At 35.0% G+C, this 22,402-nt stretch overlaps 1 protein-coding gene across 1 annotated transcript in view; it reads left to right on the forward strand.

The window, feature by feature from the left end:
- The window catches only part of LOC115448128 (carbohydrate sulfotransferase 11), a 34,829-nt gene that overhangs the window by 6,837 nt on the left and 5,590 nt on the right, over positions 1-22,402 (forward strand). Inside the window, exon 3 of the mRNA XM_030175443.2 lies at positions 4,334-4,538. Within this exon, the coding sequence (XP_030031303.1) occupies positions 4,334-4,538 (205 nt within the window). The remainder of the gene's footprint in view (positions 1-4,333; positions 4,539-22,402) is intronic.

A 22,402-nucleotide genomic window follows, 5' to 3' on the forward strand; every position in this document is an offset into this window, starting at 1 on the left:
TAATGGAATTTTGATTAATTTGTGGCTTAATCATAGAGCCTGTCTCGGTGGCGTAGTTGTATTTCACGCATGCTACATCTACTCTGAGGTCTCGCGTTTGATTCCCGTAAGCGATATTTGATTTTTTCTTCTCAGTATCAGACTGGAGTATGGAATTTATGCCCGATAGGCAATACACTCGTTCTCACATCATGGGACGGAATACACAGCGAAAACTGGGTGCCAATTTGCACCTATGCCTACCCCTGCGGGGATTAAGGCGTGATGTATCTTGTTAATCATAGAGGTGTAGTCTGTCTGACTATTTAGTCTTTGCCCTGCTAGACATCCGCAAGGCAAAGTGGGTTTCGCTAACAAAAGAGTTTGCGTTCTTCTACGATTGTTAGAATTACGCCGGTCTGCTTCGCTACATATGAAGCGATTTACCACCTGTTTTATGATGGTCTTTAAACGGTCTTCACACCGCTTAGTATGCGTCTTAAAATACTCGTAATGATTGAATTCAGATTCCAATAATTAAAAAAAAAACAATTGATTAAGATTACAATTGACCTAGTAAACTTACAATCGGTTAATCGCTCTGACATTATATTTTTATACAACTATATACTATTTACGGCTCGGGGAAAAAATATTCTAGAATATATGAAATGAATCAAAATGTATACCTACTATTATATAAAGCTGAAGAGTTTGTTTGAACTACTAATCTCTCATTACAAAACCGATTCTGATTTTTTTTTCATTAATAAGCTGCATTACAGGAGTGCTATAGGCTACTTTTATCACAGGAAAGCTTTTTCACGCGGTCGAAGTCACAGGCAAAAGCTAGTAAAATATATAGATACATAACTACAAACGAAGACCCTTGGCAAATAAAGCGAATGGGGTCACTAAAATCTGTATCTATATTATAGATTTTGTTGAGCAACCTTTTTTAAGTCCCAATACACAAAGAACTCAGTTTTTTTTTTGGCCTCTTAACTCTGTCCGTGGCATTTGACCCGTCATGCCACCTTGTTACGTCACTGTATATCTATTATATTCAGGGATATCAAAGGGTATATATGCCTTAGAAAAGTATTTGTATCATTGATGCATATTTATTTAGATTTGCTTACAATTGTAACAATTTTACCAAGATATTTATATCTTGGTAAAATTGCTATTAACTAATATCTTGGTAATATGCTCTTAACTAGCATATATGTTTTAACATATACGCTAGTTAAGAGTAAGTTGCAGAATCAATTACAAGCAAACAGAATGCAAAGAATAAGTACTATAATAAACACAAAGAAAAAATAAGGGTAAAAACCGACAATACGGTGTAATTCCCGGAGATCAAGTCATCGCGACAATACTTAATATTCTTACTTAACGCCTTAACTTACTTTTTACTTCTTACTACTTCAATTTAATATACAGTGTCAGATGTAAATTACTTAGAACTCATAAACTTTCAAAATTACGAACTTGACTTTTATTATTACAGATAGGACATGCAATAGTGTGCAGTATGCACATTACATATGTACATGTATTTTTTTACCTTATTAAAGTAATTTCGTCGTTTCACAAGTAAAGTTGCATCTACACTTTTGTTTTTATAGAGTAACGATTGCAAATTGATGAACGATGGATAACAAAATCTTACTAATGTCGTCGTATTAAATTACTCAACTCTAAAATCAAATTTATATGATAACTTGAAGTACCTTTGTCGTAGAGTATTGTTTTATTTAGCATGGAAAATCTTTAACACAACCATATATAAAATTGTTATCTAAATATATATAACTCAAAGGTGACTGACTGACTGACTGACATAGTGATCTATCAACGCACAGCCCAAACCACTGGACGGATCGGGCTGAAATTTGGCATGCAGGTAGATGTTATGACGTAGGCATCCGCTAAGAAAGGATTTTGATAAATTTCACCCCTAAGGGGATAAAATAGGGGATGAAAGTTTGTAAAAATCTTCTTAGATTTTCGACTGATTGAACTGAAATTAAATATTGGAGCTACTATGATGAAGACGTTGGCTTAAATAGGATTTTGATAAATTCAACCCCTATGGGGATAAAATTAGTTTGAACCTATCTGTACCGGGAAAATATGTAGCAAGACTTTTATCATACAGTGAACTTTTATCCCGGAAAAGTCCTGCACGCGGGCGAAGCCGCGAGCAAAAAAAAGTTTAAAATAAAACTACGTTGTACTCAACGCGTGATCCAGAGACAACTAACCTAATATTTTTTATTTATCAAACATAGACTATAAAACTATTATATTATTAGGGATGACATTCTAAATCACATACTATACAAATATTCCAATATTACAAAAATAACATATTTTATTGCCTCCAAAATTAATAAACATATTTAGCAAGACGTATGAATTTTATGCTTCCTAGAAGCTAATCTTTATTAAGTAATTTGCAATATTCCGTTTCATTAATTTGCTGTCGACGATACGTATGCCATAAACAAGGAAAGATTTTTAAAACTACTTGATATAATTTCACTTCAGTGTGGCCGCTCCATAAGGCATTTGATTCTCATTCAGATATGGCAGTCATTATACGCTACGAACTTCCGAAAGGAAGTAAGAGGATGTGCTTAGAAACTAATTATACCGGAATTACGGTAATTAAAATAGGAAATATTTAATCTTACGTAGTGACGCACTGGTAAATTAACATGAGTGCCGAGGCCGAGGTCTTGGGTTCGATGTAAGGCCTGATATTTTGATATAACATATTTTTTCTCTTGCTTTAATGGCATAGGAAAACATTGCGGACAGCCATGGTGCCATAATAGTAAATCATTATATTGCGTGCGCAGTAGGAATCTGCTTTGAAGTCTCGGGTTATTAGGTTTTTCAGCTCAGTATCAGCCCTGTCTGGAATTTGTTCTCGATGACGATGGCTATGGGGCCGTTCCAGTATTACGTAACGCAATTTGGAGGGGCGGGAGGGGGGATCATGTAAACTGTTACGATGCGTTACAGGCACAGGAGGGGGGGTTCGTACAACGCGTTATGGAACATTGGATTTTTTATTTTAAAACAATTACAAAGGTATTTTAGCGAATTTCCGGTACTATGCGAAAAAAATAATAATTTTAGAGTTACATTACTTTTTTGAGGAGGAGGCGGGGGCGTACAGGAAAACGTTACGGCGGGTTACATGGGGGGTAGGTGGTCAAACAACTTCAAAAATTGCTTTACGTAATACTTGAACGGCCCCTATCATATCATGGGACGGAACACATGTTATTTTTTAACACTTTGATTTGAAAAAAATCTTATTAAGATCTGCTAATTAGGTGGTCAATTATACTAGAGGTAATTAAAAGTTTGGTGGAAATTTGTACCATTAATTTTTTATCTTGATTGGTATTTACAATGTGATGAATTTAGCACAGCAACTAGTTACAACCTTGATCTTTTTAGATAAATACCATTTTAAAAATATTGATTTTAAGTATAAACTTTGTTCATTGACATTATTATTGACTTGTAAATGTCTGCAAATAAATACATTTATATAACACTAGCTGACCCGACAGACGTTGTCCCGTCTTAACTATGCATTTGCAGCGCGCATTCTGTCAATCGCTGACAGTTATTTCAAACAATTGACAGTTATAGAAAATAATAATATTTTCGTTAAGTTTTCTTTCTTTTACTTAACTACTAACTTTATTTTTTTTTCTTTCATAAGAACCTTCTCCTGACAATAATTAATACAACAAATTCTTTATTAGCGAAATTGTTCCACCCGTTCACGCGTGATGCGATGACCAAGGGAAATAGAGATTCATTTTTATATATATAGATAACAAAGTAGCATTCTTTATTTATTAAATAATTATATTTTACGTTAATAGCTCCTATGTTAATGTTAATTTAAATTCCGCATTTCGTTTAAAATGTAGTGGACGGAGAATAAAAATTTATTATTTGCTCCGCATAGAAGGAGTCAATTTAGCATAAATAGATTTGTTTTTTCTTAAGAACAAATGTTTATAATTATACATACTTACATATTATCTTTAGTTCCGTACCAGAGAGTTGTGGTGAAGTGTAGTTTTTAAGAAAAAAAGTATATTCAATTTCATTTTTTAACGCAATGTCAAAACGACCCTGTTTTATCAGCAAATAAAACCTAGTCTTGCTTGTTATAGTCCAAAAACCGATCATTTTATGTTCCACATATCACGTTTTCGACCATAGCTATAGAACTATCAAACAGGTCTACACAAATGGTAGCTTAAATAAAAAGAAACGCCACAACCAGTTTAATCAATCATCTGTTTTTTAGGACCGCGTCGGTCGCAGGATCATCAAAGCGTTCAGAGAGAATCCGACGAACGAATCTCTCGAATTAGGAAATGACGTCACGTTCAAAGAGTTCGCCCTGTTCCTGACGAACAAGTCCGAGGAGTTGGCAGACGTCGTCAACAATGAACACTGGCAGCCAATAACCAACCTGTGCCATCCGTGCCTCATCAAGTACACTTTAGTTGGTGAGTTTTTTTTATCTTTTTTTTCTGTTTTATGATATTTTTATAAACTCTGACAGGACCTGACTATAATGTTGTTTTTTTTTTTATATAAAAAACTACGATTTTAGAGTTAAACCTAAAGTGGTGATTCGTTTTTCTTTTTTATCATTTTCATTATGAAAGTCAATTTTGATAGTAATTTCGGAATTAAATATATTACGTGCCCTAAACTTTAGTCCATTCGCATTAAATAAGTTAATTGAACCGCGTCACGTGTTAGTAATTGTAAGTAAAACATTAAATATGTTAACGTTTCTAAATATCGCTCGAAATGAGCAAATAAAAATAACTCGTAAGAAATATAACACTGCGAACACGTGTCGAAGGCCTAATTTATTTTGGGATTTCAAATATTCTAAGAATTGCACGAGCTGCAAAGTGTTCTCAAAGTTTGTATTGGGTATGCAGATTTTGTTACTTATTGTTCTTTTCTATGTTTACGTAAGGGCTTACTAAATACTATTCTGTAAAATGTGTTTGTTGTTAATTTTTTTTTTTAATCGTAACAATGTTGTGGTATCTTTTGGTATTTTTTGTGGTTCTAATAAAATATATCAACGGTGTTTGTTATTTTGCTGATTCTAAAAAAATGTTGTTTATTGCAACGAAGTTTATGAATCAAATCTGACGGTCGACGTAATTGTTCGTGGTAGGTTGACGACTTCACGACCTGGGTAATGAGTGCGTAACCGGTTGTCAGTGGGTCCAGATGATCTCGGCTTACATTGACGTTTACATACTGTTTTCAAACGTCCTCACTTCTCATACAAATATGTAGGCGTTACGTTCGCTTACATACATTTATCCGTCTTTTAATGAGATAATCTAACCATATTGAATTTTCGCTATTAGTACGTAAGAATTGATAATACAATTCAATTCAATTTATTGCAGTCCACAATTGTTAATAGGTTTTATAAATTAAGGAATGTATATAATTATGGAGCCTGCAGAGCACGGCAACATATAAGAGAGGGAGAAACTTTTCTTTCCATAAAAAGTGTTCAAGTTATTAATTTGTTTCTTTTTAAACCAATTTAATCAATCAAATCAATGCGTTAAAGAACATTTTAGGTTCGAAACCATTAAACAGTTTCTGCTTATTGACGCATTAAATCCAAGCAGTTTTAGCCTTGCTATTCGCCTAAATAAATTTTACAACAAAACTGCTTATAGAACTATAGGAATACTACTGTTTATAGTGAACTCAAATTCAAAAGACGCACAAGATATTTTGTCGGAGTACGTCCGGATTGGACGTCATACTTTAGGTATCAATGTAAGCAATATAAATAATCATATCAGCTCTGTATTATAATACTGTCCTACTGCTAGGTACGGGCCTCCTCTACTACTGAGAGGAATTAGGCCTTAGTCCACCACGCTGGCCTAATGCGCATTGGTAGACTTCACACACCCTCAAAATTCCTATAGAGGATTTCGCAGGCATGCAGGTTTCCTCATGATGTTTTCCTTTACCGTTAAAGCAAGCAATTCACAAAGAATACACACATTAATTTTTAGAAAAGTTAGAGTTGTGTGCCCTTGGGTATTGAACCTGTGGACATTCGTCTTCGTCAGTCCGTTCCATACCCAACTAGGCTATCGGCGCTTCAAGCAATATTTTAATTGTTGTCAAGTCCTGCCTCAGAAGGGATTAGGTTGTATGCATGAAAAATGAGTAAATACCAATAAAATCGGAAATACGCGACATTGTCGTAAAAATACGGCGAAGCTCCTCAAATAATGATAAAAAACATGAACTTAGTTACTAAACCACTCGAATACTCAAAATTATACATACAATTAGTGTCAGAATTGCGCTGTTTCTAATTTATATTCTTAAACTTTTAATAACATCCGCAACATGTTATTTATAGCTTTTCCTATGTGTTATTGAGTATATTATATTTATTCTTAGTTCAGTGTCATACTTAACAGTTGTTGACTTCCTGCTAACATACGTACCCGAATTAGAGTAATTTCGGCGAACTCTATCGTTATTAAGACCAAAGAATCTCCTTAACCGACATCACAAATAAAAAAAAAATGAATTTTGGTATTTACGACATTTTGGGGTGCCTTTTCAGTAAATCTACTGTTACTATCACCTATCGAAGTATTTGGGTCTAGTTATTCATCGTCTATCTATCAGGCCAGTATTGTGTAATTAGGTTTTGACTTTCTTCTGTAATGTTCGAAGGGGTTGGAAGACGCTGCAACTAGGACAACCAATTTTCGCCATTTGGGTTCTCGGGATGTGATTGCGGGCGAGCCTATGGCCGATATTGGGCACCAATTCCAGACTCCGAGCTGATACTAAGAAAAAACCCAATATCACTGCTCAAACTGATATTCGAATCCGAGACCTCAGAGAGGACGTCGTACTGCGCATGAAATACAAATACACCACTGCGGCAGTCACATATAACACGGACTTATTTTAGTGAAGCGACCACATATAAAGGCAAAATAAGCATAGAAATATATTATGTTTTCTTACTCTCAAATCTAAAAAAATCAATAATTCAAGGCTCGCTTAAGACTTGCAACCCTTGTAGGTCTGCATTATAGTATTCAGGTACTAGAAAAAGCTTTAACAATGTTAAACATTGCCTCAAACACCTTCCCGAAAATGTCTGTCAGCACTACTCTGGTATACAAAGTAAGGCGGGTGTACTTCAACTTTACACCTAATTTTATTACCGCCTTGAGGAATATCTAGAATTCAGGCGATAAAGTTCAACATATACCACTCATCCAGATCTCGCTATAAAATGAATACATGCGGTCAAACATTACTCATTCCAACCAGATGTTTTTGGAAAGTAAGCGATTGCACGCTATCATACAGCGGAGGCGGAACTTCCTTCGAACATAAATAACCTTTTGGACTATGATATGATATCAATACGCATCCAATATTGACTCAATGGGCCCGGAATATTCTGCAGTGTCACTGACCTTTTTGCGCCCCTGATAGTTGGAGTACACGCAATGTTTAGCCTGTGTACTTCTGTATAAGTATTTTTGAAAGTCGTAATTACTGAAATCGTAGTCGTAATTTAAATAAACTCGTTGGTAATGTTGCAGTCGGTGTCGCTGACCCAAGTTTATAGTAGTCTGAAACCCACGCAGTTTAATTTGGTAATCATTGTTGGTATTACTAACTTTTACTAGCGGTATCGCCTGTGTACGGAAGCATTGCCGAAAGAAAAATCCTGAGAAATGTGGCTTGCAATTTGTAAAACGATTTTCAGTACTAAAGAACTAGTTCACGAAGTTGGCGTATTTTACTTCATAATGTTAGACTTGGCATGTATTTTTCGTCATTAATAAATGAGTAATAAGACCACAAATAAATTAACAGATAATAATTATAAAAGACACTGTATAATGAATTTTCATGTTTACGCGAATGTTAGATGCTGTATTATATTGTCGCTATGTTTAATGCACCACGGTGGGTTCCAGTAACCATAAAATAACAGTTAAATATCGGTTGAAACTTTATAGTTTATAATCGACGCGTCCGGCTATTTGACGTCAGCTGTGGGAATATTTTTAATACTTTAGCTCCTATAGCGATATGTCCGGCTATATTTACCCTAAATATATAACGAATCGATAGTGTAAGAACTTATGCAGACCGCGTATTTTATTCGCGCCGACAACGCGCTTCCAATGTAAGAAAACGCCATTTGCAAAAACGCACCAAATTACGGTGATTCATCGCAAAATTTACGTATAAGAATATGCATTCTGTCTGTTTTTTGGATATGCATTCTAATGATGATAAAGGAGATAAGATGGAGACCTTTTATTGATCGGCCATAAAACGCGCAGTTAACGCGATGTAGCCAGAAACTACAGTTTTACATCGATAACGCGCATACCTAACATAAAAATTACATCGTTTGTAAAGGCTCTTAGTACGCGTAAAAAAACATCTGATCTTTGGCGAAGGTTGATTTTGTGAGTAACTTATATTTAACTATTTCCTAGTCTATTTGACGTATTCTCACACTTCCGTTACTACAGTTTTTATATTATAACTGTTTCAAAAATTGACTTGAATATATGAATCTAAAAATGGTGACCAATGTCGTCATGGATTAGTGAATGTATTGACTACACATTTAGCTTATATACATAAAAAGTTGTTTACTCCATCGATTTATTGCACATTGAGCAACAAAAAGGAATTGTTAATTACGTTTTTACAACATTAATTTGATTAACACATTATGTTCTTCGATTAATTTGTATTCATATGACGTTTCGTCACTGTATAAGATTTTCATGTAAGGTAATTGTTTTGAGCCGTTTAAATTTCTGATTTAATATCTTGAATGTCTTTCGTAAACATTGATGAAAATTACGCTCGTAATTTTTATTCCATATGTAGAAATGACACACCAAGGTTTTTATAATGCCTGCAATGCTGCATCTCACAACGCATAGTTGAAAATCAGATATATGTGATTTTGATACAATTTCTATGTGCATATTATGATTTGTATTATGCAGTGTATTGCAAACGTTTAAGTGCATGTTTGGCCAACATTATGTAACATAAAAGTATTTAAAAATATAGAATGGGTATAAATTCACTCATACATAATATAACATTCTTTGACATGTCACACATTTGATAATCAAATTATTCAATATTTGAATCACCTCATTTGAAATATTCGAATTGTACGCTGTCGGTATGGCTTGAATTGCCTTAAATTACATGTTCAACATTCAAGTAGTTATTATTCACATAATGATTACTTATGTTTACGCGAATGTTAGACATAAAAATAAATTATTTTTCGGATTTAATCGTGGTTTATTTTTTTTTTCGACGTTTCGAAGACGCAACCTACATGGTCACGGGGGGACTGAGGTGTTGGTCACCCTAAAAGTCAAAGTTACAATATCTACCTACATTATACAATTATACAGAATTTTCCAATTTTTACTCGAATTTTTCAAATGCAGAATGAGCGGGACTCCTTGAAAAGCCGTCAAAACGTCGGGAGAAAATAATGATATAAAAAACCGCGATTATATCCAAAATATCGTTTTATTTCAATATTATTCACATGTTTATTTTTAGACGTACGCGTCAATAGTATTTTATAACTACGCGAACGATAAATAAAAAAAAAAAATCTATTGTTTGCCTCCTTCTACAGTGTTTTTTTTTATTAATTCGCAACTCATTATAGAGAGTTACTTTATACGATCGTTTATATTATGCAAAAAACTAAAACTGCAAATTAAAACTTGTTTTATTTAAATGCTGAATATAACACATCACCAAATATTTATTGACATTCTTATATTATTAATTCTGACTTACTCCAAATCTTTTCATGCCTTTTTTCTAAACTGGTCAAATCTAAACGTAGCATAGAAATAGAAAAAATAATGTAGAAAAATAACATGTAGGACTTTCCCGCCCTCATACTCACCACTACAACTCCTATAAGCCAAGTTCAGCACGCACGCATTTTATGACAACGAACGTTGAAGCTCCGCGACTCTCAGGGAATACTAATTTGTCTTTATCAACGAAATTAATCAAATAGAAAGATAGGAGATGGAACTATTAATTGTCCACTTCCTTATAGCAAAGCGGGAAAAATAATGAACTAAGGAGACAATTTACATCTAAGTTAAATTACATGTGACTTTATTTAGTGATTTTCTAGTAATTAAAAAATCTTTAAAGAACTATAAATAAATCATATCGGAGATCTTTAAAATCTGTTAATTAAGAATATGAGCGTGTATGAAATAACAATTTTAATCTAGATAACAAAAAAGACCCGATAAAATGTGCTCACAAAACAAAAACTACACATCAATTATATAAATTACGCGAGTTATGCAAATAACCTGTTGTGTGACGCCGCTATGTTCGATTATGTAGAAATCATAAATATTTATGTTATGCTTCGCCGTTCCCCAATTATCTATCGGCTTCTTAGTGCACATTTTTTCGTAAATACATTTTAATTGAAATATACTTTAGCCAATTTGTAAAAGCTAAAGTAAAAAGCGGCGATAGCCTAGTTGATTGTGGAACGGACTGCCAAGACGAATGTCTGCAGGTTCAAATCCCAAGGGCACACACCTCTGACTTTTCTAAATAATTATGTGTGTATTCTTTGTGAATTATCGCTTGCTTTAACGGTGAAGGAAAACATCGTGAGGAAACCTGCATACCTAAGAAATTATCTATTAGGAATTTTCGAGGGTGTGTGAATTTTACCAATCCGCACTAGGCCAGCGTGGTGGACTAAGGCCTAATCCCTCTCAGTAGTAGAGGAGGCCTGTGCCCAACAGTGAGACAGTAAATAATACAGGGCTGATATGATATTAAAGTAAAACCCATAAGAGTTGCTACAACACAAGCGAGCAATAAGACTGCCAATTCCACACCTCTGTCTATATATTTTTTAATATTGACTACAGTATATTTTATATTATTGTGTAAAGTTGTAAATTAAATAAATAACTATGACTGTTACTTTCAATATAGAGGTTGGCCGTTAGACTATGTAGATAACCACTTAGTGTATTGAGCAATATCCTCAGCTGTTATTGATACTAAAATTATGTTTAAAATTTGTGAAGTATAGTGATTAGTGATTATATAGTGATTCGTCTAGTACAGCGGTCGGCGACCTTTTGGTTGGCAAGGACCAAATAGTGATAAAATGAACTAAAGGCAAACAGCATTAGTTCTTCATGATAATATGAAATGAAATAATTTATTTGAACCTGTAAAATGTTGTATATTATTTAGATACCGTCAATATTATCTCTACCACCAGTTCGGAAAGCAGTTCTCACCAGAGAAGAATGGGCAAGAAACTGGTGTTCCTCTTTTCAAAATTAGTTTAAGGTATAAATACGTATAAATGTTGTTTATATTAAAGCACATATTATTTATTGGAGTTTAATTCATATGTAATTACAAAAGACTAGGATTAACATATTCTGTAATTTAAAAATTCATTTACAAAAAAATACGGGCCGCAAAGAAAGCTGCGAGGCTGTGGGTTGCCAACCGCTGGTCTAGCATGTTAAGTGTCAGATATATGCATGATAAAGTGTATGTATTTTCGGTGACGTTTCGAAACAAGGAATAGTTATTAACGTAAACCACGTAGATTTCTTAGTAATAGATACATTCATTACAATATAAAATACAAGACATTATCTCTATTAACGTTGTTTTGAATGTGCGTCACATAAATCCGCGGGGAATCCAAATCGTCACAGAAATGCAAGGCCAAGTTATGCCACGGACTTTGTCAGTTAAAGAAACGAAACCGTGAGTATAATTGCACAATAAATGAACACTTCACAGTGTGAAAGTAAACTTTGTTTTGTTAATTATTCGATCGCACGTTGGTTTGAACTTGAATTAATCTTGACCGAAATATTCTGTCGGTCCGTGGTAACGAGGATCGCTTACCGCAGCGGAACTAATGATTGTGTGAACAGCAAATTGTTTCGGAGTAAATGTTGCGGCTGAAGGAGGTACGTCTTTAAAGCTATTTTTGTTTCTGGAGAGTCGTAGGCAAATGGCGGCAGACTAGGTAGAAAAAAAGGTAGATGCTGCATTAACCATACCTGCTCAGGGGTATCAGCGCTTAGCAGTGCGCTGTTTTTTATACGCCCACAGTAAGGACTCCACTGCATAGTGCATCTAATAGTAAGCGAAATGCGATCCATACACAGTGTCGACCAATAAGACGATTATTCCTCGCCAGTCGAAACAATTACACCGGCTTTTTAAAACCGCATATACAAATGCGTTTACCGAAAAACCTTACACTTATGTGGACGTCTATGGCGGTTTTTAAAACTTAATCACTATTATCTTTTTTGTGCACTGGAGCATTGTTGTATAGAGGTTTTAACCAATTAGCATAATTTGTAATCATAATCGGCTTTTGGGAATTAAAGTATACTATAGTAACATATGTATTTATGGGTGGTTTTTATTAGTTGTTCACGAATAATACAAGAGATTTCAGCAAACATACTAAATATTAATAAAACGCGTCAATAATAAATTCTGGATAAAGTTATGACACTCAACATTTAACCATTGTGACGATTGCCAATTGAAAACCAGGTCATATCGAAACTGGGCATATACACAAATAAAAATGTCTAGATATGGATGATAGAAAAAATAAGAATATCATAACAGAAATTTCTGGGAGCGTTAAACCTGCACACAATGCCGGCAGCTCGTTTGTTTCACCGCTTTACAGTTAGGTGCGTATCGCGCCAATCCGTGTGGTAGACAAGGATGGACACACTACCATCCTTTTTCCAACGTGGGCTGATAGAAATATTTTGACCGAATCTGGACATCATTAATTAAATTAATAGATATCGTGTCAATTTAAATCTGGAACATTTTATTGCCAATATTATTCCATTTTAGATGGTTGTTGAAATAATTTTACCAAATCCGGACATCATATTAAATTAGTAATAGATATTGTGTAAATTTAAATTTGGAATCGTTTTACCAGTATGAATACATTGTAGATGATTGTTAAAATATTTAAACCATATCCGGATACGATATTAAATTACTGGGTTTTGCGTCGATTGGAATACCTTTTTAGTAGCAACGGACTATTTATTTCACAACCCAACCCCAGACAAATTAGTCATTTTAAACCTAGTTAATATGTAAAGAATATTTAAATTAGCGCAGCTGTACAAACATGAAACACGTTGAAATATTTTTCCGTATTATACGTTTGAGTTTTGTTGCTAATTCGCGTGGGTGTAATATAATTTACCGACGAGACGAAAATTTTATTACTTGGTCATCTAAACTAAACAGTGATACCAACAAAACTTAAAATTAAAAAGTACTAAAGGACACATTTGGAAATCTTGGGGGAGGCCCATGTTCAGCAGTGGACATCCTACGGCTGATGATGTTGTTGATGATGATGATGTTGATGATGATGATGATAGTGGTGGTGGTGGTGGTGATGATGATAAAACGGCACACGAATGTCCTCGTCTCCAAGACATTAGTTTAGTTTCATAATGCCCAATAATTATTGGCTTCAATATCCTTCAAGCCGAAAGACAATATTGCTTGCACACTAGGGTTTGTCAAGTATATTTTATTATTATGTTATTTTATTTACTAGGAACAGTTACAAACTAAACCAATGTAAGTAAGTATGAAGACCTATGCACAACGATTTAGTTCCTTAAAAACGGTTTTATACAAATCAATGTGCCTAAATGTAGTCTCCTATGGGCTTATAATTTTCATGAGCAAAAGCTTGTTACATTATAAAACCCAATTCATCGTATTTATTTTGCTTGCGTACACAATTCTACTTGACAATATAAATAATACAATATATTGCAATACGAGACAATGGAAAGTCAAGGTTATTGTTTGCTAGAGCAGATTGATTCATTATGTCTAATGCATGGCTTGCAATTTTTATTGGCTTTAACGTCTGCACCGACGTAATGTGAGTTGATTAGTCGCAATTGTTATTGACAGCCGTCGCGGCTCAGTGGGTGGTAAGCCGGCTATAAACCAAATTAAGTACCAGGGGTCGATCCCCGCACCAATACTTATTAAAATTCTTGGTTAGATTATGTTCAAATCAAAGCTCGCGAAAACGTCCTTTCTCAAAAAGAACTTTCCACATTGTACTGGCTAGATTTTGCTCAAATCAAAACCCGCGGTAACGTACTTTCTCAGAAAGAAAGGTCCACTGTGTACGTTTTTAAATTAAAAGTATATTAATCCGGGACTTGCTCTATCTTTGTGTTAAATGTCATCGAAATCCATTCAATCCCTGCATATTTTAAAAGAAAGTCTCTGCCTCGTCTATCCAACTGAAAGCGATAACCTCAAAAATTATCAAACGAATTTCGATGTAATTTGATATTTAGATAGTTTGAGATCCTGAGATATAGCTTACTTTTTGTCCCGTGAAAAATATAGCGGAGCTTTTAACCCGGAAAAACACTTCGAAGTAGGCGAAGCTGCAAGCAATAGTAGTGGTTTATAAATTTCTTACCAACAAACATCCAAATATATTTTACTTTTGCATTGATGTTAGTAGGATTCCAAGTCTGGGTTTGGTTTTACCTATCGTCTCTTAGTTCCTAAAACCCATATAGTAATGGCAGGTCAGGTTTTTGTGGGTGTCATTTGCAAAGGGTTCATCTTTCATATAAAATCATTATCGGCTGACCTTCGCACAGTTATCATATAGGTAGGTATTCATTACTGTACATTAATATAAAATAACAGCAAAAGTCGGCTACCCTTGGATTATTTTCAGCCTTCGACACTTTGATGTTGGGTTTATTTATTAATTACTACTTAGAAGTAACGCGATGTAAGTAGCTGATTGTGCAATGCTACAAGATACTAAATATAAGATATATGACAACTACATGCTTGAAGTTCGGAGTTAGTTTTCGAGAGACATTATTTTGTAGACCACAAAACACTCTTGATCAATCCAGTTCATCCAATTACAACTAATAGTCCAGGGCAATCATATAATCATTTTCACTTTAATGAATAGTTGCCCTGGACTGGGCAATGAAAATAATAGAGTTTGTTGGTAAGATCGGATCACGGGGCAATATCGTTGATTAATAACCTCTTCCTTTTTTTTGAAGTCTGTTAAAAATTGTAGTAAAACCCGTAAAATTTATGCTTACACGGATAGCGCAGCCTGAAGTTCCACATTGTAGTATACCACAATCGTTGGCCCATGTATTAGTTTTACAGTTTGGCTGTAATTTTGGAACAATGGTTTTGCTTCGAGAACTGGACGTCAACTCTCCATACTTGTATATTAAAAACAGAATGAATACCCGGAATGGAAGAGATAAAAGTATTTGATAATGGATCTTCCAACTAATTCTCCCAAAACTAAGCAGGATGATGGATGGAGTGACGTCACTGATAGGTCCAGTCGTCTTTGCCTAATGATGAATCTTCACATCATTAATCATTGTCGTCATTTATACAATGGTTATTATTTATTGTAAAACTGATTGGACTTAAAATAAAAGCAAGGATATTTAATTATCTAACTCCTAACTCTTGTAAGAAATGTCAGCTTGGCAACAGTTCTATCTGAAATCTCGGTATGATTGATCGAGTAACGAATTGATAAGTAAGATCCAAAAATATTTGTTAAAACCCTAATCAAAGCTACAAATGGAATTGATTGATGGAACGTTTCAAGCTCACCACTGACGATATTGACCGTGTATAGAACCTCCGTATGCACGTCCATTTTTTTTTATACTACTAACTCCATTTATTTAGGCTATTGTCGATGGATCAATTATACACATATTGTGTGATATTCCCATCCCTCGGAAAGCACGTAAAGCCGTTGGTCTTTCGCCTGATCTGTCGGGTCATGTCGGATTGCCATCCACCGGACTATGAGTGATGGATATAGAAAGTACACCTGTATATTACGCACAAACTTGTACAATATATCTGTTGCGTACCTGGCTGATCTCTGTTGAGATTAGCCACCGTAGCCGAAATTCGGCTAAAAGGGGTTCATATCAACAAGATTTTTTAACGTAGAGCTATAGTATATAGGTAGTATAGTAGCGTACGATAGAGTATTACGTATTAAAGGAGTGTTGGGGCATCCAAAAGATTTGATTTCGACAAGAATAGGTTTTGGTATGCAGTCTCGGAATTTTGAAGGTTAAATCGCTCGTGGGTGGACGTCTTAATGGTCATTTTCTATATTCAGATTAATTTCTATATAAGTCAATATATGAGACATCTATTTTCCACTATGACAAAGCGACCAGCTATTAACAGACGCACCTTTTGTACTCTAACCTTTTGCGAACATAAACATGATTAAGGGCTTTATAATTAGTACGGTTATAAGATAATGTAAAAATTAATACGTACATAATGATACGGAATGAATGATAGAAAATATATATGTATTTTCTCTTTATTGTACATAATATTGAATGAAGTGCATTAATTGTAATATTAGTATTTTATTTTTATCGTCGTTTACGATGACATTTTTATTTAAGTCTTCCACTGATATATTACTATTTCCTTATTCAATATCTATGGGTTCAATAATAAGTATTCCTTCCTCCTTAGTTATAGTATACTCAACATATAATTTCTTTTGAGCAGATCACCTGACAGGAAGCGCCTCCATAGAAAGGAGTAACATCATCTATGTTGACTACAATTGTACACCAAAAGATTTCTATGGTTTCAAAGGCTTGAAATCCAACGAATATTATATTTAAAAAGATATAGAGTCAAAATTACTATGAAATGAAATGATTTATTTGATCCGTAAAATGTTATACATTATTTAGATTCCGTCAATATTAACTCTACCACCAGTTCGGAAAGCAGTTCTCAGAGAAGAACTTGCAAGAAACTCTGGTGTTGCACTTTTCAAAATCAGTTTAAGGTACATACTGCAATACTTGATAAAGAGAGGAGAAAAAAAAATACAATTGTTTTTTTTATTGTTGTTTAGAGCTCATTTATATGCTCGTAAAATTACGAATAAATTAATTGAATTTTTTATATGAGTTCATAAACTTCTCAAGAATCTACTATTTTCTTTAACAAATAGTGTCCAACGTCTGCAGCAAGACGAAAATAACTGTACGTTAGACAATCGCGCGAGGTAATTTGACTCGCACAAAAAATGTTTCTTAGCCTTTCGTTGTGTTATTATAGCTTTGCAAAAAACACGAGACTAGTTACCATTGACGGGTTCATTCATATTATTATCAAAGATATATATCACTAGCTTTTGCTTGCGGCTAGGCCCGCGTGAAGGAGTTTTCCGGGATATTTTTTTTCCGACTTACTTGATATGTATGATTATGATCAAATTACACAAAATCACTATAAATTGTAGCCTATGTATTATTATGATGTATAACCAATATTACTGTAAAGTTTCATCCAAATCCGTTCAGTAGTTTTTTTCGTGAAAGAGGAACAAATACATCCATCCTCACAAGCTTTCGCATTTATAATACTAGTAGGATGAGCTATAGATGATTTTATGTGTGCGGAAAGAAGGTTCACTTAGGATCTGTTTTACAACTCCTGAGTAATAACTACTCATCATAAAAATGTATAAGCCGGTCAAATACAAGTCCACTTTCATTTATGCTCCCAAATGGTAATAATATTCTATGCTAAAAAAATACTTGAAACTAGTGAATTAATAAACTCTACTTCATACTAATTTAATAAATAAGTTTGAGTTGTTTGGATATCTAAATTTTTAAATGTCACTAAATCTCTATGCATAAATGTTCGCATCTGCTGTTTAACTTAATGCTTGTATAACTAATTGTATATTATATCCTACGTAATCAAACCAACCGTCGAACATTTAATATTAGCATTTAACGTATAATCACTTTTTTCTACTCGCGATAATTATCATGGCCAGTTTATGAAGGATTAAAAATCGACTATTCAAGATCACGTTTGAAGATAGATGGTAGTTTTTTGCCGTCAAGTTAGCTGCTATGTGCGTCATAATAATAATTGGGAACAATTACTTGGTAATGTTAAGTGTTTTACACACGATAGTCGCCGACATGCCGACACAGTCTGGCGACTTTGTGTCGGCGAAATTCTATGGAATCATGTTGGCATGCCCCTATGCTGACAACCCCGTGACTTTCAATCACGAATTATTGAGAAGACATAACTTATTGCCACTCGCCGACTAAGTTTACCGCCTTGCAACGCAAGTAAAGCCGACAGTGGGGAAGGGTGAAATTCTTCAAAAGGTAACTCGTGACAAAAAATTTGCCTTAGTTAACATATCGCAGCCAATTTTACAGAAAAGACAAACGTAGATAGACCTAAAAGGGAAGTCGGTAGGAATCGGATTGTTTGGACCCTTCGCCACTGAAAGCCGACTAACAGACAATGAAGCCGTTGAGTTATTTCGTCTGGTTGGCGCCTTTATTAGACCGCTTTGGGATTGGGAATAAACCAGCCTCATAAAATCAAGCCCACTAGGAAGGATTTCGCCGTCAAATTATAAGTACTGATAAACGTCTTTGAACTCCAAAAGGTAGGACCCGGTAGTCTGTCAGATTTCGAAGTTAATAATTTTATTCCGAAATGTGTACAAAGCACGTGTATATAACAATGTACGAATAAGTGAAGTAATCATATTTGTTTATGTATGTCCAATATTTGAACACAAATGAGTCGATACGTTTTGACATGTGTTTACTTATAAACTACGTCATGATGTTTCATCTATGTGCCAACCCTTTTTGGGGAGTGATGTAATACTCAAGTCAAATATCTGCACTTGACAGACTGACTCAGGAGATGCACCGCTCATGAATTTAGCCCCGTAAGGCGTATTGTTGTTCCACGGGCGTGTAGACAACGCTTTATAAGAATAACAGGTACATACACGAGCTCATGAATTTAGCCCCATAAGACGTATTGTTGTTCTACGACCGTGTAGACAACGCTTTATTAGAACAACACGCACATACACGAGCTCACGAATTTAGCCCCATAAGACGTATTGTTGTTCTACGACCGTGTAGACAATGCATTATTAGAACAACACGCACACACACGAATTCGCGCCTTTAGCCCCATAAGACGTATTGTTGTTCTACGACCGTGTAGACAACGCTTTATTAGAATAACACGCACATATACAAGCTCACGAATTTAACCCCGTAAGGCGTATTGTTGTTCTACGGCCGTGTAGACAACGCTTTATTAGAATAACACGCACATATACAAGCTCACGAATTGAACCCTGTAAGGCGTATTGTTGTTCCATGGCCATGTAGACAATGCATTATTAGAACAACACGCACACACACGAATTCGCGCCTTTAGCCCCATAAGACGTATTGTTGTTCTACGACCGTGTAGACAACGCTTTATTAGAATAACACGCACATATACAAGCTCACGAATTGAACCCTGTAAGGCGTATTGTTGTTCCATGGCCATGTAGACAATGCATTATTAGAACAACACGCACACACACGAATTCGCGCCTTTAGCCCCATAAGACGTATTGTTGTTCTACGACCGTGTAGACAACGCTTTATTAGAATAACACGCACATACACGAGCTCACGAATTTAGCCCCGTAAGACGTATTGTTGTTCCACGGCCGTGTAGACAACGCTTTATAAGAATAAAACGTACATACACGAGCTCACGAATTTAGCCCCGTAAGGCGTATTGTTGTTCCACGGCCGTGTAGACAACGCTTTATAAGAATAAAACGTACATACACGAGCTCACGGATTTAGCCCCGTAAGGCGTATTGTTGTTCCACGGTCGTATAGACAACGCTTTATAAGAATAACACGCACATATTCATAATCACGAATTTAGTCCCGTAAGACGTATTGTTGTTCTACGACCGTGTAGACAACGCTTTATTAGAACAACACGCACATAGAATCTCACGCCTTCGGCACCATGAGTTTTGACGACGGTGTAACTAAAATCCACATGTCGCAAAGTTTTTATCCGCCTCATGATTAATTTTTTTTTTATTTACATGTACAAGATACCAATCCGATTTAGTAATATATAAGCATAAACATACCTAGGTAATAAGGCAATCAACTTGTTTTTATTTATAACAAACTTGTTGATCTGAGCGGATAAACCAGAAACAATTTAGGTGCTATGCAAAGCGAGTTTTGGATTAGTAGTAAGAAAACTTGCTGAAGTTCACTTCCACTAGTGATTGTTACCGTATAAACAAATACGGGAGCCTGAATTTAGCAAATTTTGAGCTTGCAGGACTTGGAGCGAGTCAAATATGCAAAAAATATGGAATTTACTGGTTGTAGGTAGATATGTGAGAGTCCGCCTGGGTAGATACCACCGGAATGTCCATTTCTGTCGTCAAGCAGTAGTGTGTAGTCACTGTTGTGTTCCGGTTTGAAGGACATTGTAGCCAGTGTATCTACAGGACATAATAAGACTTAACATCTCATGTCTCAGGATGGCGAGCGCAGTGGAATACCAAACAATACTTTGCAATTCAAGGTGTTGGATGATGTTTCTACTGTTTGTGGGCAGTCGTTTCACTTACCTTCAGGCGGACGGCAAGCTCGTCTCGTCATTCAAAGCAATAAAAAAAACTATGCTTAATATTACTACGAGAACTCGCTAATATAAACATAGCTTAAGGACTAAGATATCGCAACTCGTAATGGATTTCCCAACCTGTTCAATAAATTAATTTGCACTCTCGGTTGCATAGATTGCTAAGCTATTACGAGATTAATATATGTTGCGATATTTCGCACGTAATGATTGACGTCCAAGGCTCTAGGGACGCGTTAGATTAGTTCATACATGTTATTTCTCAGAAGATTGTAAATTTTGCGTACCATTCAGTGTATTGAGTTTTCCTTATTATACACTAGGTGTTACTCGCGGCTTTGCTTGCATTAAGAACTTTACCCAATACAAAAGTCACTAAAACGCTGTACACCAGTGCCATCTATTAAAAAATCAGATAAAAAGTTCCATTAGTTCTTATGTTAGCAAATTACCGGGAAAAAATTAACCCATGTGTAATTCCAGGTCATAATAGACATGGTCTACCCGCGTGCCAAATTTCATCCAAATCCGTTCAGTTGTTTCTGCGTTTACTTCTAACAAATCCCATCATTTTACAAACTTTCGCGTTTATATTAGAAAGACAAGGTGTAATTTTTTTAAATATCATATTACCATATAATTTTTTAACATATTTTTTTACATCGCCGTATTTTGTTGATAGCTTTGTGTCATTTTGCAATGTAATCTTACAGTTCAGTGGCCATAGAATAAGGATCAACCAGTAATTTTAAATCAACGTCCTTACTCCATGGTTAGGATTTACTCCAAAATGGTTACTCTGCTTACTCCTAATAAGGTTGGGAACTGTCTATCTTCACCATTGCAACCAGAACTATGTAGTAAAATGCTCAAATTCAAAATAAACACGAAATCCTAATACCTAGTAAAGTGAAAGTCAATTACGGTATAAGTATTTTCATCCGGCGTGGTTAATATCCTGCGCCCTACCTACATTATTTAACTAAAGACTTAACATTTTATTAAGTAACTACATAAGACTGCAAGCGGCGGCAGATTAGTTTATACTGATTACATTTTCTTACAAAAACGAATAATAAAACAACATAATTATACGATCTTCAAGCGGGGATCTCTTGTTTAGTGGACAGTTTATTTTGACTACCTGCACCATTGCCGTATATTCTATAGACACGAACGTCCATATAAACTATTTGTTCAAAATCTGAAATAAAATGGGCAACCAACGTCACTGTTAAGAATTTGAAAAACAAATAATTTTACTTTAATTTGACTAATAATTTTTAACACCAAGTTTTATACTTAAATACACATGTGAAAGAAATATGGTTTACATAGCAATTAATATCGCACATTAGCCTTAAAAAGAGATACGGTAAGATTTGAAATAATAGAACAGAGATGACGAACAAATAGCACGCGTTTCAGTGGTGGCACGTGACAAAAAAATTCGGGCACGCGATTCATATGCCAAAATTTGTATTATGGTATATGACTTTCTTTGGGCTTCACTTTGCATGACATCAGCTGCAGTGAAGTTTTGCCGAGACCCGATAAAGAAACATAGTTGGGTCATCAAAAAGTCGCTTAAACGGGGCACTCGATAAAACCGGTCCTGGGTGTTAAAGGGTCTCTCGGATAG

Source organism: Manduca sexta, chromosome 23 (genome assembly GCF_014839805.1).
Source record: "Manduca sexta isolate Smith_Timp_Sample1 chromosome 23, JHU_Msex_v1.0, whole genome shotgun sequence".
Lineage (NCBI taxonomy): Eukaryota > Metazoa > Arthropoda > Insecta > Lepidoptera > Sphingidae > Manduca > Manduca sexta.